At 40.4% G+C, this 16,220-nt stretch overlaps 1 protein-coding gene across 2 annotated transcripts in view; it reads right to left on the bottom strand.

Annotated features, from left to right (window-relative positions):
- The window catches only part of POLA1 (DNA polymerase alpha 1, catalytic subunit), a 292,537-nt gene that overhangs the window by 152,291 nt on the left and 124,026 nt on the right, over window positions 1-16,220 (bottom strand). For both annotated transcript variants that reach the window (XM_059910859.1, XM_059910860.1), the window contains 2 exons: window positions 11,506-11,637; window positions 7,016-7,190 (listed from right to left, as the gene is read on the bottom strand). In XM_059910859.1, the coding sequence (XP_059766842.1) occupies window positions 7,016-7,190; window positions 11,506-11,637 (307 nt within the window). The remainder of the gene's footprint in view (window positions 1-7,015; window positions 7,191-11,505; window positions 11,638-16,220) is intronic.

The raw sequence follows: 16,220 nt of genomic DNA, 5'->3' as shown, positions 1-16,220 counted from the left end.
CATAAGATAAATGGAAATTTTCTGAGTATTTTAAAAGAAATAATATCCAAACCTTTGGGTTAAATAAACTCCCAAGAGTCTTACTGTCCTGCAAAAGATAACTCCCAAAATCTTGATGAAAAGAAAAAATTCTGCTGGACAGCACTCTCATAACCGCATGTGATTATTTGTAATGCCCTTGATGACAGCCCTGAACGTGAATTTTAACTTAATGAAACCTGTACCTCTGAACAGGAAAAAAACCTTATTTTTAGACCTGAGAAAACACAGTAACTTTATGCTGAAAAAATATATGGAAAATAAAATAACACAAATAAAACAACAGATCAAGATCGCTTCTCTTACACAAAGGCCTCTCCTCTCCAGCTATGTTGGTAGATAAAAAAAGAAACAAACCCCGTTTTTTTTCCCTTCTGATTTTGTAAAAACTGTCTTATTTTTAGGATTAAGAGTATTTATATTTTTTCACCAAGGAGGAACATAATATTCACCACCTTTACTCATTTCTGTCTTATTCATATGTATACATTTAACATAGTTTAAGTATCTGTGCACAATGCTGTATTCAGCTTTTCATTTGTTACGTCTTATCCATTTTTCTATAGGCTACACAATCTTGACGTCATTTTAGTATGCTTAATATGATGATCCTAAAATATTTGATCTATAATTAATAATACAATATTGTATACTTGAAAGTTCCTGCAAGTAGATCTTAAGCATTCTTACCACACTTCCCCTGCCCCAAAAGAGCTAACTATGTGTGGTGATGGATGTGTTAATTATCTCAATCTTGGTAATCATTCTACAGTATAACTGTGTATCAAATCATCACGTTGTACACTTTAAAAGCATACAATTAGGGAATTCCCTGGTGGTCCAGTGGTTAGGACTCAGCACTTCCACTGCTGGGACCCCGGGTTCCATCCCTGGTCGGGGAACTAAGATCCCAAAAGCCGCACAGCGTGGCACGCATGCGTGCGTACATACAGACATACGTACGTACATAGAATTATGTTTGCTAATTATTCCTCAATAAAGTTAAATTTTTAAAAAATTGATCTAACTTAAATAATTTGAGAAATCCCCATTTTCCTTTGGAAACTCCAAGCTTTACAAAGTCAGAGTTAGAAATCACTACACAAAGCAATTATTCTAAACATGCTCTGGTGTGGCTCCAAGTTCTTAGAAGTGTGCCTGTGTCAAATGAGCAGCACTACCTCGGGCCCTCAGCACAGCGAGCCAGTGACACAGAAACAAGCACCATGTGCTCGCCTTATAGGGACTGCGGTGCAAGGCAGTGCAATGGATACCCTTCATGAGGCTCTCTGTGAATTCCCTCGTGTGCCCTGAAGAGCAGCTGGGATGGCCTGGGCTACCCCTGGAAGTCGGGGCCCTGCTGCTTATCACTGGGCTGGAAGGACAAGTGGGAGGCGGGGACAGGCAGCCACTCCCGACTCCACACTGGCCTCTGCAAGGCACATGCCCACAATGCCTCAAACGCCTCCATTTTTATAAACTCTTCCCGGGTGGCCCCAGCTAGAAGTGGTCTCTGTTTCCCCCAAACACTGAAACTCCTTTATTTTACCTCTTTGGGGACATGTACTTGTGCTGTCCACTAGACTTCCCCGCAACAGGGAAATCGACTCAACAGGCTGGGCTGTGATGTGAGTAAAGGAGCCATGGCTGACTCAACTTCGTATCCCTCACAGCACCCATTACACTGTTGAGCATAGCAGGTCTTCAACATTCATCTGTTCCATGGATGCATAAGTAGGTTGGGACTAAGTAGGCTGGGAGCATGAGCCATTTGATAACGCGCTTGGAACGGCGCTCCAGCCTGGAAGGGGCGGTTCTTACCCGCTGAGAAGACTTACTATCCTACACTGCATTTGGTGTGACCTTACTTCTGAAATTTTACTATGAATTATGCCATAGAAAATATTTAAGGTTTGGAAATGCTGGTCATGTACGTACATTCTTCTGAGAGCTGCATCATGAAAAAAGGCAAAGTCTTGATCAACAAAGTAATGCCTGAGGCACTTGCTGGTGGCATCATTCCACTCCCAACCACCTGTGCTTTTCCCCCACCGCCACTCCACCACCTTTTGTAGGTATATCTCCCCGGGTCTACCAAAGGCACCCCCAAATATGGCGTGGCCCGCTGCTGCACTTAATTTCTTAGAAGACATCATGGTACCCTGTCTACTGACAAAAAGTACCTTCTGTAAGGTGAGTGGTATGGGCCATTTTTTAAAAGGGGGGATTTTTACTTCCCAATCTAACTCAGGAACACACTGGGTTAAGTGTGCTGTCTTGTTCTAAGCACTACTTTCACAGATTAAATTTTAAATTCTCATGTTCTTCAAACATCAATAATTTCTCAGGACCAATGAAAAAACTGCCCTGATAGGCAAATGCCTGAAATTTTATCACTGACCATGAAGAAAGGTATTTGACAGTTATTGTACAAATCATTCCTCATCGGAGGAAAAATATTATATAATTTTAAGTAGTTATGCATAAAATATACATTTATTAAAAGATGAAATTCAGGAATGAACTTTAGAATATTCTAATCCCCAGCCTGTTTTGCTAGGTACAGAAGACTATTTGGATGTTGGAGCATACTGTGAATATTTCACCCACAGAATATAGAGAGCTTTCATTAGAACAAGAGAGAAAAAAAAAACCTACAGTCTGGAGAACAAAAGCTGAGAGTTCCAAGTTTTAGTGGCCATGTTTCCCATAGGGCTATTGTATAAGAAGAGTAATACTACATTTTTTTCTATTCACAGATGGAAAAGAGTAAAATTTAGCTTTATTTAAGCCCAACAGCAATAATCTTGCATGGGTTTCAGAAAAATGATACACATTTTACTGTGGGATAATGAGGACCATTAGTTATTAGGGAGAACAAATCATTCTCTTTCAATACAACAGACTTATTCATTCACTCATTTAATAGACTGTCCTCTCTCCTTTTCACTGAAACGACCTTCCCATACAGAACACCTGGACATGCAACATGCCACCAGACAGACTTCAGGAGGTATCCTGACGGGGAGAAATAGAGAATTTCCAAAGTGAAGCCACAGGATAAAACCAACAGTTGATGCTTGCCTTTCATTTCAAGGAAAGCAGTATAAAAGCAACAGAAAAAGAAGTAGTTGAAAAATATAGTTGCTCTCCACAAAAGAGTCTTAAAAATAAAAAATCATGAACTTAATAATTTTCCTAAATGAAATTATGCCATTATTCCTGATTTCTTTATACTAGCTAAAAGGACAAAGTAGCGAACTTCACTGAAGTTTCAACACTGTCATACATTTGATTAATCAAAGATAAAAACTACATTAAAGGCAAGAGAATTAGTTTATGTCTGTGATTAGGCAGTTGGAGGGCTTGTATTTTATGTATACATTTGCAGACTTCAACTTATGTAACGGTGTCAGTTCACTAACGGCAGTTTTTTCTAATATAAAGAAAACAGATTTAGAACTTTAAAAACAAATTACAGTAATTGTGTGCCTATAGCTTGCACCTCTTAGAAACACCATGCACCCCTAACACTCCTCCCCTTACTTCCCCACCACTTCCCTATCTCCTCCCTTCTCCTCTCAAAGCACAGGCTAAGTGAGAACTGAAAACAGGGGCCTCAAATCCCCTAGTGAAGAACAGCCACCCTAATTGTCACTTGGGGTAGAGGAATAAAGGACGCAGATAAAAATGCAGCTCCCAAATAGGGCAGGGGGCAAATGCCTGCAAAGATCTGCCCAGCAAGCTTCAATGTTTTCTACAGATCTTCATGGTGACTGGCACTTGCTGTTCTGCACTTCATCACTGTGGACCCTCCTATGAGGAAAGAGGGAGAGATAAAGGACTAGGAGATTTACCATGTATGTAGATAGGTATGTGGATACCGTTCGTGACGGCTGGGGCTGTGGTGGGAGGAGGCACACTGCGCAATGATGACAACTTCACATGTCTTCAGCATAAAAACTGCTGCCAAACAGCAGAAGACAAAAACGAGAAAAAGAAGGTACAAAGGGGAGTGGCAGCAGCTCCTTCAGAGCTAGAAACACAGGCCCTTCAGCAGCTCCAAGCGGCTACCTGGCACCGAGAGCTTTCAGGTGATGGGGTAGGAGAGATGGGGATGTGTTGAGACCACGCACAAGCATGACGGGTCCCCTCTGTAGACTGAGCCTGGTCACTAATAGCAAGAACACTCTGAAGATGGGGCCCACTAGGCTACTGGCTTAGAAAATGATTTGTGAAAACTGGATTCATATGACAGTCACAATGATGAGAAAGTTTCATCTTTAAGCAGCCACAATCTGCCTGCTGTTTAATTGATATGAAAATGATCTTAAATATGACCCTGTAACCAACGAAATCAGTCTGGTCTCCTCCTGGTATGGCCACTCTTGAGACATCTGAGCAGGCATCAGGCTGTTTACCAGCCAGGCTCCACCGCCTTCTACTCTACAGCTCTTCTGCCGAACATACAAGGCTCCACCCTTATCTGTTAAATGTCACTCACAAGATGAGGCTTGTTCCAGCTACCTCTCCTCGGCTCTGGGCCACTGGAAAATTCAGAACCAAAGAAGGAATAGGGCAATGGTGAGCCTATGAACCAGGCTCTTGATGATCCAAATGGAAAACCTGGAAGATCTACTCTAAAAAACAAATGCTTCTGCTGAAGGGCTGTCAGCAGGGCTGGGGGTTTGCAGTGGGGCAAGGAGGAAGCACAAAGATGAAGCTCCCGGGCCTTCACACCCACGCCACCGCGCTCCTGGCTGAGGGCATGTGTCACAGCCTCCCAGAGCTAAGAAGAGGTGGTGGCTACAAGCACAAGCTTTGCAGTCACGCAGAGCTGGGTCCCAGACCAACCACGGTTGGCCACTCACTAGCTATGTGACAAGACCAAGTTAGTTACCTCTCTAAGCCTCAGTTTTCTTCTCCGTAAAATGAAGGAAACAACATAGCCTCATGGGGTTACTGAAAGGATTAAATGAGATAACATATGCAAAGTACTCATTACAGTTTCCAATAGAGTACGCACTCAAGGCAGAGGAGAGAAAAAAGAAGGAAGCTAAAAAATATTGTGCACTTACACTCCCTCCTCCCAGCTGAGGATTTATAAACATCATCAAATACAACTCAACTTTGAGAATACATTATATGATGATCTGGGTAGCAGAATTTTATCTTCCTAATTATGTTTTGCTTAGGCAAATGTCAAAAATGAGTTTCCACTTCCAGAGCAGACACTGATGGCAGGGGCGGGGGGAACCCACTGGCGGGAAGGAGCTCAGAAACATATTCAACAGGGGCAGCGTGGAAAGTACGTGACTTGATGATTCATCTGTCCAGTCTCAGCCCATAAACGCACAGAGACGCACTGCGTGCAAATCCCAGGGACGAGAGGAGTTTGAACATATTTCTGCAGAGGGCTGGCAGGGGGCTGGGGCGTGGCCACAACAGGCGTTCACTGCGCACTCCCCTTGCCCAGGCCTGTGCAGAGCATCTCACATGTATCGCTAATCGCTCCCTCAGAGCAACTCTAGAAACCAAGGCTGAGACCAAGCTTCAGAGGCTTGCCAAAGCCACAGAGCGCGTGAGCGACAGAACAAGTGTTTGAACCCAGATCCCTATGATGCCAAAGCCCGTGTCCTAAGCCAGACTTATTCAATGAGAAGAGGAGGAGAATTTTCCATGAAGCATGGACAGATTAAACAATGCCATATTTAGGGGACCCGGAGTACACTAAATAAGAAGTCAGGCTAGAAATACAGGTTGGAGCTAGAAAGTTAGTCTATAACTGCCGAAGTCAGAGACTGTAAGATGTCAGTGGCAACTGGACTTATAGACAGTGAGGAGCCAGCCAAGGACTTTATTAGGCACTTATTCTAAAAATATTCATCTTTGTGTACAATGGGATAGAGAGCAGAGAACTTAAAGCAATGCAACTCTCAACATGCTGGTCATCTAGAAAGGAAATCAGGGCTGGTTATGAAATACATTTCTAAGCAAGAGATGACAATCTGGTGACCTGGCAAAAAGTCTGAGAAACAACGAGGTTTCAGGGTTGGCTGGCACCTCCAGAGTGATGAGAAATTAGGAATCAACTAATTCCTAGAAGATAATGAGTCCAGTTTTAGAAGAATTTTTAAAAGTGAGAGCAGGATACTCGAAAGGAATTGAATACAAGTTAAACGTTTTAATGTTAAAAAAGCTGTGTATTCTCACTCCATACAAAAACACATTTAGAGACTGAGACAAGAGGAAACAATAATCAAGATACAATGCATCTTCTTATTAAGTGAAGTTCACTGATTAAAGTGACAATGATGTAGGGACTTCCCTGGTGGCGCAGTGGGTAAGAATCCACCTGCCAATGCAGGGGACACAGGTTCGAGCCCTGCTCCAGGAAGATCCCACATGCTGCAGAGCAACTAAGCCTGTGCGCCACAACTACTGAGCCTGCGCTCTAGAGCCCACAAGCCACAACTACTGAGCCCACGTGCTGCAACTACTAAAGCCCATGTGCCTAGAGCCCGTGCTCCACAAGAGAAGCCACCGCAATGAAGAGTAGCTCCTACTCGCCGCAACTTCGCACACAGCAATGAAGACCCAACGCAGCCAAAAATAAATAAATTAAAAAAAATAAATTTAAAAAAAAAAAGCGACAACAATGTATGCTGAGACTAGGAGGGCGCCGAAAATCTTCTCTTATCCCTTCTTTTGCCGCCTCTCTCTCTCCCCACTCATCATCTGCTGACGGAGCGCCTACCCTAGAGCAGGCATGTGCTTACAGAGGTAGCAAGCCTGTGGGGTTCATATAGGAGGGGAGACAGACATTAACCAAACAACCACAAAAATAAATGCTCAACTACAAACAAAGAAGTGCTTGACATAGTACCGTGCCTCTAAACAGGGCTCCTGATGGGTAAGGGATGACCGCACGGGCTGCTGTTGCCGGGCAAGGGGCTATGTGAGTTTGGACACTTACCTAACCACGTTGCAATGAGAACAGCATCAATTCCATCTATTGGCTCACAGATTCGAGCCACGACTGGGTGGATCTGCTGGGCCAGGTAGTACTGGGTGTCAATGCTTAAATTGTTCTGCTTCTGCAGCTGCTCGGGTGCATAGGCCCTTTGACTCCCAGTGAGGTTTGACCCATCCTACAAGAGGACACGGTACAGGTAAAATTGTGAGAAATTCAATCACAAGTACTTGCTTGGACAAAGAGAGGGACAACAATTCAAATTTTATATATTCAATTCCAAACACCACAAAATCCTTTTGGACAACAGTTCAAATTTTATGTATTCAATTCCGAACACCAAGAAGTCCTTTGAGCTATTGGTGAACATTTCATATGCAACTAACAGGAGGAAGATCAAGGAGAACAACTCGCCCACTGTCCAGGAATGTAAATCCAGCATGTGTTGTGTTCTATTTTTTGTTGAAACTCGAAACCAACAAGATGGCATGACTAGATTAAACAATTCCACCTGCCATATCACAGAAACACACAGGGAAGACTTGCTAACAAAGGCCTTTTAGGAGTCATGACAAAAAAATGTGTGACCCTTCTATTATGTTAACTCAATCCCTCCTTGCAAGAATTCTAGTTGTATTATCATCTTAAAGACAGGGAGTGTGTGTGTGTGTGCAATATCTCTCAATGAGAGCTACATGTATCACTGAGAAGCAAATGAGCAAGGGGAATAGACCAGTACACAAAACCCAAGAGCAGTAACTTATGTACAAGATATAATAGGTAAGAGTAAAATTAAGAAAGTCGCCTTGGTGGAGTAGAGTGCTCTAGGAGCAAAATATTTGGCCACTGGAACGAAGGGCGTGCCATTTTGTGCTGTTTACGCGGCTCTTCCTCAAGGAAAGGAAGAAGGGCCAGAGAGCCTCTTTTCAAGGCCTTCCTCTTCTCTTTACTGTCTAAAAATAAAAGTTGTGAAACTCTATATAATTGGCCCACATACAGTCCTGTGGGTGATGTCATCATCATCTGTGAATCAAAAAGCCATCACTCTACTGGACCAACATCCAACAACTCGCTCCACTCTTCCTCTTGTCTGCAACAACAGAATTTATTATTCAGATTCGTAAATTTTAACTATTCACAGTGCTCCGCTGCTCTGCAAAACTGATTATAATGTGAATCCTATTCTTTCAATCCTGCTACAATCAGTCCCTTCTCAGCTCAGTGCCCAGCCCAAAGCAGAGGCAACCTTTCATACCGTTGTCTTACCACAAACTGGAAGCAGTGGCCTCTATTCTCTGGCTAGGCTCCTGATGGAAACAAACTGGGATGTTTATCAACTAGGTTCTACCTATGCTAAGATATAATGAAATAACTAGAAAGGAAGCAAACCTCAGATTAAAAGACTTGCTCATAATTATTTTTCAGGAGTTCACAATACAGTAAAAGAAATTAGGCAGAATTAATCAACTTTAATTGTTGCCTTTTTAGAAGTTTGATTTGTTAGATGAGAGTAAGCTGACAGCCAATGACAAAAAGAGTGTGAAAAATCCTTGGGCAGTGTCTTTAGGCACCACAACTATATTCAGACTGCCTTTTAACAAACACATGAAATCTGACTGATTTATAGAATTGTAGTTTTTTTTAAAAACTGGTCTGTCCTTAAGATTATAGTAATGTTGAGTTTAGAAATTTTTAATAAAGAATAAAAACGAAATTTGTAGAGACAAAGTATTATTTTTTAAAAACGGCCCTTGAGTTACTTTCCAATATATCATTAGATGTTCTCATGTCTGTAAAAAAACAGTTGAAAAAGTTCTAAGCATATTCTCAGTTGAAAAAGTTTTTCCCAAACATATTTCTTATTGTATGTAAAAACATCTGAGCTCAAACATGACTAAATTCAAAAGAATTGATAAGATGACAGGTTTTCCTGTGTTATGTTGCAAAAACATTTAGGCTGTAACATAAGATATATCCCTCAAAGACCTAATTCTCAAACCTAGCAAACATTTAGGCTGTGACATAAGATATATCCCTCAAAGACCTAATTCTCAAACCCATGGTATATGCAAAAACACATCCCATACATCTTTAAAAATAGACTGAGAAGCAATGTTGGTCTTCCTTGAAGTGCCCATATAGTAATTTGTGAACTTCTCAAAGTACATACTTTACAGAGACAACCAGATGCAGACAATTCATTCAAAACTATGCGGTCATCTTTAGTAGGAAACCAATGGAAAAAAAGTTTTAACAGATGACAAGTGGGGCCCTTAAAACAATTATGTTAAAGGCATGCCTTATGAAAATTATGTCCAATGAAAGTTAAATAATTAAGGATTTAAAACTTAACCAACTAGTGGAAGTTGATTTAAGATCTCAGCAAATAATTCACATGGTTTAATAAGACTATGAACTACAATATAAATTACATACCACAAACATTACTCTCTGAATTCACCTGAATTTATAGTCTGAATAAGTTATCAGTAGAGTACTATATTCAAAATGTAAATTTTAAACAAAAAAGAACCTGTTTAGGAGATAGGTTATTCGTCGAGGGCACCTTTGCTTAGAGCAGTAAATAGTTCTCCTAAAAATGTGTCATCATACATTTTGAGAAACATATTCTAAAAATATAATTGTGTTAGGAAAGAGGAAGAATAACCTGAGTGCTTAAAAGCAAAAGAAGTAGGCAGCTTTGGTTAGCAAACATGCTGAAAGTGGGCATGCCCCACTGCTGGGGGACAAAGGCAAATTAAAGTCCTACAGCTTTTCTTGGGATACAGTGAGAAGAATAAATCAATAAAAGAAACATGAACTGTTCTTTTAACAAGCAAATAAGTTAACACCCAGCACCAGTCGAATGGGAAAAGGGTTGAAAATACATCAAACTGGATTTAGCATCAGCATTTTGAGCTTTTCTTATATCAGTAAGACCCGAGAAGAAGAAATCAAAAGACCTCAATATTCAGACATCAAGGAATATAAGCTTGACTTTTGAAATACATTGATCATAGGACCATACATCTCCATTCCAGGTTTAGCCAAAACATAATTGTGGCTTGATTTCATTTTTAGATGCTATTTCAGAAAACCCATATAATTTTTCAAAGTTGTATGTTGCCATCTGCTCCTGTCATTAATAATCTTAACAGCTTTTCCATGTATGTGAATACCTAAGTGAAAAAAAAAACCTAGCCTATTTACCAAATCTTTATTTGCATAATATGAAAATTGTTTTTTTGAGATGAGACTTGTCAGAGGCAATATGCAAAGCACATTAAGGGCTTGAGAGAGTCAGACATTTATGGAAATATTTTCCTGCAGGAATTGGCTTTCTGTAACAGTTCTTAATCAAGGGTAACCCTAGGAGGGAGACAGAGTCAAGTGCTGATTCCTGTCCATGTACTTAAATCATTTGTTATGTACATCATCTACAGTACCAAGCAGATATTAGCAGACGACTTCTACATTTTGAAAAGGCTCTCTGATTGCAAAACACATTGACTGTACTTTGACAAAGATCAATCACATTGCAGTGAAGTTTAAGGCTTATCTAATTTTTTTTTTTTACTGTAATAACAAAAAGCAATATTTAATTAATTAAAAAGAACAGTCTTGTTGAGATGAATTATGCCTTTTGGTAAACAGACCACACCATAGTAACTGTAAAGAATTTGGATAGAGGCTTTGACTCTGACTTTTTTTTTTAAGCAGGGAGAAGGGATGAGACCCCTCCTTTGTTCCGACTGGAGTTAAGTGCTTTCAAAAAAAAAAAACAACCACAAAACCAAAACCCTCTTCTGTTCTACCCTTTCTCCCTATCCCTGACTGTTAGAGGCATGCTACTCTCAAAAGAAACTGGTCAGTGGTTTAAAACTGTTCCAGAAGACCTAGAGGTTCCTGAGAGGTGTCTCATGGAACAGGGAGAAGACAAGAGGTGGGTTCTAGGCCCCCTCCACTTCCCCCCCCCCAAAAAAAGGAGCTGGTTAGATAATCTGTGTTTTCTTCATAAGGTATCTTTTTAGGACATCTCACCTTTCTCCATAACCATGCATTTCGTATTTTTTTTTCAAGTAATTATTTGAACAGGCTAGTGAAAAATGCATTTACTCTTTTGGTAGAATAATATTCAGAATGGAAACTGCTGCAAAAGGAATGATAAAGGACTACTGCTGGATATACAAGCAAACTGGTAGACATTTTCATTCAAGTTAATTTCAGATTGAAACAGCAGCTACTGTTATATACCTGTCTCACCAAAGTAATTTCACTCAACCAAAACACTAGTCTCAAATGTTTTATAAAAATTTTAATAAAATGTCATATCCCTGGACTAGTGTTTTTAAATGCTGCAAAACCAACCAAGACTAAACCCTCTCTTTATAGCATCAATTATTTGGAAGAGTACTAAATAAGACACCATGGAGAGATGGATTTTACTATGGGCTCGGAATTGGTGTAAATCTTATTTATTATGACAGTTTTACCTGACAGATGACATACGACACAGTATCTCCAGCTTTCACCTTTCTGCCTCCTTGAGAATTTATCCAGAGGGCAACATGTACATGAGGTAGGCTTTTTTTATCAGGGTAATCCTGAGGATCCTTTGTCAACGCCTAAAAGAGAAAAAGAGGGAACGAAAAGCCCCAAACTTTAAAATGAAACCTTTCTCACACAGATATACACTAAACATATCTCTGCTAGAATCACACCAGCCACATAAACATAAAAATGACAGAAGCTGTATGTAGAAAACACTGCCACAGGATCTTCAGACATTCTATCCTCAAGGCTCCTCTCTCCTTCATTTAGTAACTAATATGACCAGATATAACCCTGAAAAAAAAGAAACATGAGTTTCTGGGCCATGGCACACAATACTTGGATATAAAGATTAAGACTGTGAATTCAGTCTTCTATGCAGCCTTAGAGTTCCTCCTAATGTCTGCAATTCTCTCACTGAATTAACCGATTAGTTAAGACGGACGGATAACGGTTACTCTGACTTAATGATCTGTTTCTCAAAGGCTTCTCGAGCCTAAATAAATCCCTAAGGCACCAGAAATCACTGGATTTACTCACACTGTCAATTTAAGCTCTCCAAAGGCAGAGTGACTGAGTTTTTAACAGAAAGTAAGCCCCACGAGAGCAGGAACACGTCAGCCTTGCCCACAGCTGCATTCAGAGGGCTCAGAACGATTCTTGGTGTGTAGTAGCAACCAAATGTTTGCAGAAGAAATTATTTCGCTCACTCTGCAATAATTCACTAAGTTCAAGCACTGTAAAGTACTGCAAGATGAATAAGACAGTCACTGGTCCTAAGTCACCTGCCATTAGCAGACGATTCCCCATTCCACAAAAAAACTCTCTAAAATAAGCTACATGTGCCAGAAGGGAGTGGTAAACTAAGTGTTACGGAGAGTTTAGAAAGGGAAAGATGGCTACCATTTGAGAGCAGAAATCATGGAAGAAAAAAACGAACTGGCACATGAAGGAAAAAAATAGATTTTAAGAAAAGATGACGGGGCAAGAGCATTCAAGCAGAGGGAAAAAGCAAAACTTAAAATCAAGAGGTGAGAAAAAAAAATACAGTCTACTGGACTGGAACTTAATATGCACAAAGGGAAGGGGTGGGTTTCAAAAGACAAGTGGAAGGACAGGGAATAGGGTGCTCCATGTCTAGATCACCTAAGTGTGGTCTGCAGACCCCTGGGGGTTAGCGACACCCTTTCAGGGGGTGGAGAAGTCAAAGCTATTTTCCTAATAATACTATCTGCACTGGTGATACAGAAACAAAGGTCAGTAAAGGTGCTGATGCCTTATAAACATGAACCTGGACAGCAGCACCAAACTGCGCTAATACTCATTGTATTCGTCACCATGACACACTCACAGTTTTTTTAAGTTCTTGACCCTTGAGTAGAAAGCTAATATTTTGTGTGACAAAATGGGAAGTATGCACAAGGCACATCTACAGTATACTCAAGAACGAAGGATGCTCGAGGAAATGCATTTGTGCAATTATTTGAGTTGCAAGCTAAACTAGCTGCCTTTCTCAACCCAATTTTTATTTGAAAGAATGGCAGGCCAACTACTGTTAGTCTAACTTGAGTACCTGGCAGACAATCACTCAAAAAGAACCAAGCGAGCCTGCTACTTCAAGGAAAACACCTGACAGTATATATTGCCTATGATAATACTGAAGCTATCTAGCACAAATCAGAATTTTGGAAATTCTGTTTCCACTCCTGTGAGCTTGACAGCTTTCCAATACTTAAAGACTCTTCTGATGAGTAGGAATATTTTAAAATGTGGTTTTTGTTAATATACAAGGAAATGTATCAATATTTTGGAAGATCTGTAAAACTCAGGGAACCAACATTTAATAAGTTACAACTGCGTAACATCACACATGGGTAAAAGATCCATTCAAAGCACTGCACAGATGAAAAGATTTTAATGTAAGAGTATGAAAAGTTCATTGATATGGTTTCCTATTTCCACAATACAAATAACCTTGAAGACAATACCACTTATAGAGTATTGGTGTAGAATCAAAGAAGAATACACACAACTATCTTTAAAAATTACTGAAATATTTCTCCTTTTTCCAACTACATATTTGTGTGAAACTTGACTTTCTTCCTATGCTTCAACCAACACCACACATCACAACAGATTGGATGCACAAGCAGATATAAGAACGCGGATGTCTTCTACTAAACTAGACGTTAACAAGATTTGCAAAATTGCAAAATAACACCATTCCTCTGGCTAATTTTTCTTTGTTTTGAAATATATAGTTATTTTTCATGAAAAAATTTTATTTTTGTGGGACTTCCCTGGTGGCACAGTGGTTAAGAATCCACCTGCCAATGCAGGGGACACGGGTTCAAGCCCTGGTCCGGGAAGATCCCACATGCCGCGGAGCAACTAAGCCCGTGCGCCACAACTACTGAGCCTGTGCTCTAGAGCCCGCGAGCCACAACTACTGAGCCCGCGTGCCACAACTACTGAAGCCTGTGTGCCTAGAGCCCGCGAGCCGCAACTACTGAGCCCACGAACCACAACTACTGAAGCCCACGCGCCTAGAGCCTGTGCTCCGCAACGAGAAGCCACCGCAATGAGAGGCCCAAGCACCGCAACGAAGAGTAGCCCCCACTCACCGCAACTAGAGAAAGCTCGCGCGCAACAACGAAGACCCAACACAGCCAAAAATAAATTAATTAATTAAAAAAATTTTTTATTTTTGTAAACATATAATGGGTTTACTGATATTTTTAAATAAACGAATAAATGCTTTTAAAACTTCTCAGTTTTAATTTCTAACAGTAAATATCAACATAAGCTACATAAACAAAAGCTCTTGCAGTCCCCAACTATTTTAAGAGTGTGAAAATGTCCTGAGATCAGGAAATTTGAGAACTACTGTAGTAGAATAAAGCAGGTCCTCAAACATGGCTGCACATCCCCCCCACCGTGCTGTACACTTTCTAAATCATACACTCAGTGTAGGAGAGTGCCTAGAAGCCTCTCTAAGTATTTAAATCTTCTCAAACCTGCATTATGCGAAGTCTTGATTGACTTGGACGGGTAATACTGCATAGAAATTTTAATCAATATAACTCTACTTAAGAAAACCGTTATCTTCTTCAATTGACTATACTTCAGTGCAATGTTAAGAAATTCTGAATTTCATCTGACATACTTTCCAATTATTAGATTGGGACTATTTGGGGATTTTACAGTCTAGTTTCAGAAGGCTTGATTTTTCAAAACATGCTTCCTGGTGGTTTAGGCTCAAGTTAGCCAGGGCTATACAAATCAGCTGTGAAGTATTTTGTGTTACTTTATGAAACATATTTAAGCTAAAATTGCGGCAGTTCAGAAAAATCACACACAGTGTTTTTCAGTTGCTTTTGGCAACAAGGGCTTAAATCTCCACAAAGGTAAATCTCACCACTTCACCCCTCCACCCTATGCTAACCTCCCATTTTCAAGCCCACTAATACCCACAAAATCAATCTAATCTAATCTAACCTAATCTATATCTTATCATAAGACCATCCACAACCAGTCACATACATGGACTCTTCGACTCCACTCTCCTTTGCAAGTGACAAAATGTAAATACTGATTTACTCACAAGTTTTAAACAGTACAGGTATTCAGACAAATGTTAATTAAGACAGTCACTCTTTTTTTTTAAAGGTATATATATATATATTTTTAATTAATTAATTAATTTATTTGTGGCTGTGTTGGGTCTTCGTTTCTGTGCGAGGGCTTTCTCTAGTTGTGGCAAGCGGGGGCCACTCTTCATCGCGGTGCGGGGGCCGCTCTTCATCGCGGTGTGCGGGCCTCTCACTGTCGCGGCCTCTCTTGTTGCGGAGCACAGGCTCCAGATGCGCAGGCTCAGTAGTTGTGGCTCACGGGCCCAGTTGCTCCGCGGCACGTGGGATCTTCCCAGACCAGGGCTCGAACCCGTGTCCCCTGCATTGGCAGGCCGATTCTCAACCACTGTGCCACCAGGGAAGCCCAAGACAGTCACTCTTGATATATAAAAAGCTTAATGTAAACTGACACAGGAATAACTATGATATACAGAGCTCTTTCATCAGAATTGACTCTACTTTCATTGACACTGAAGAAATTCTTCTTCTTTACTTAAAAAAGTATAAGAGCATGTGACAGTAAATATCTTTGCTAGACCATTAACATCTTGAAAATACCAACCAGGTTTTGCTTATTCTACTTTATATCCCAGAATCTAGCACTGTGCACATAAGACGTACTCCATGTTTGATGAATGGATGATTAAACAGGCAAAGGAATTCTTTTAATGCTCACTGAACAACTATTATTTGCCAGCTACTATGCCAAGTGAAATGGAGAATACAAAGACAGTCGGTTTCAGTTCTGCCACATGAAAATATACGCACATCCCGAATCACACTAATTATTAACTAGTATTGTTAGTAATAATAAATGTCACTTTAAGTTGATAACTATCGAAGCTGAGTGATGGCTACACGGGGGTTCGTGATGTTCTTCTCTTTACCTTTGTTTAAGTTTTTTTTAAAAAATTATTTATTTATTTATTTATTGTTTTATTTTTGGCTGTGTTGGGTCTTCACTGCTGTGCGCGGGCTTTCTCTAGTTGCAGCAAGCAGGGGCTACTCTTCGTCGTGGTGTGCAG

This window comes from Balaenoptera ricei, chromosome X, assembly GCF_028023285.1.
Source record: "Balaenoptera ricei isolate mBalRic1 chromosome X, mBalRic1.hap2, whole genome shotgun sequence".
Taxonomy (NCBI): Eukaryota; Metazoa; Chordata; class Mammalia; order Artiodactyla; family Balaenopteridae; genus Balaenoptera; species Balaenoptera ricei.
This window is presented reverse-complemented; position numbering and strand designations above follow the sequence as displayed.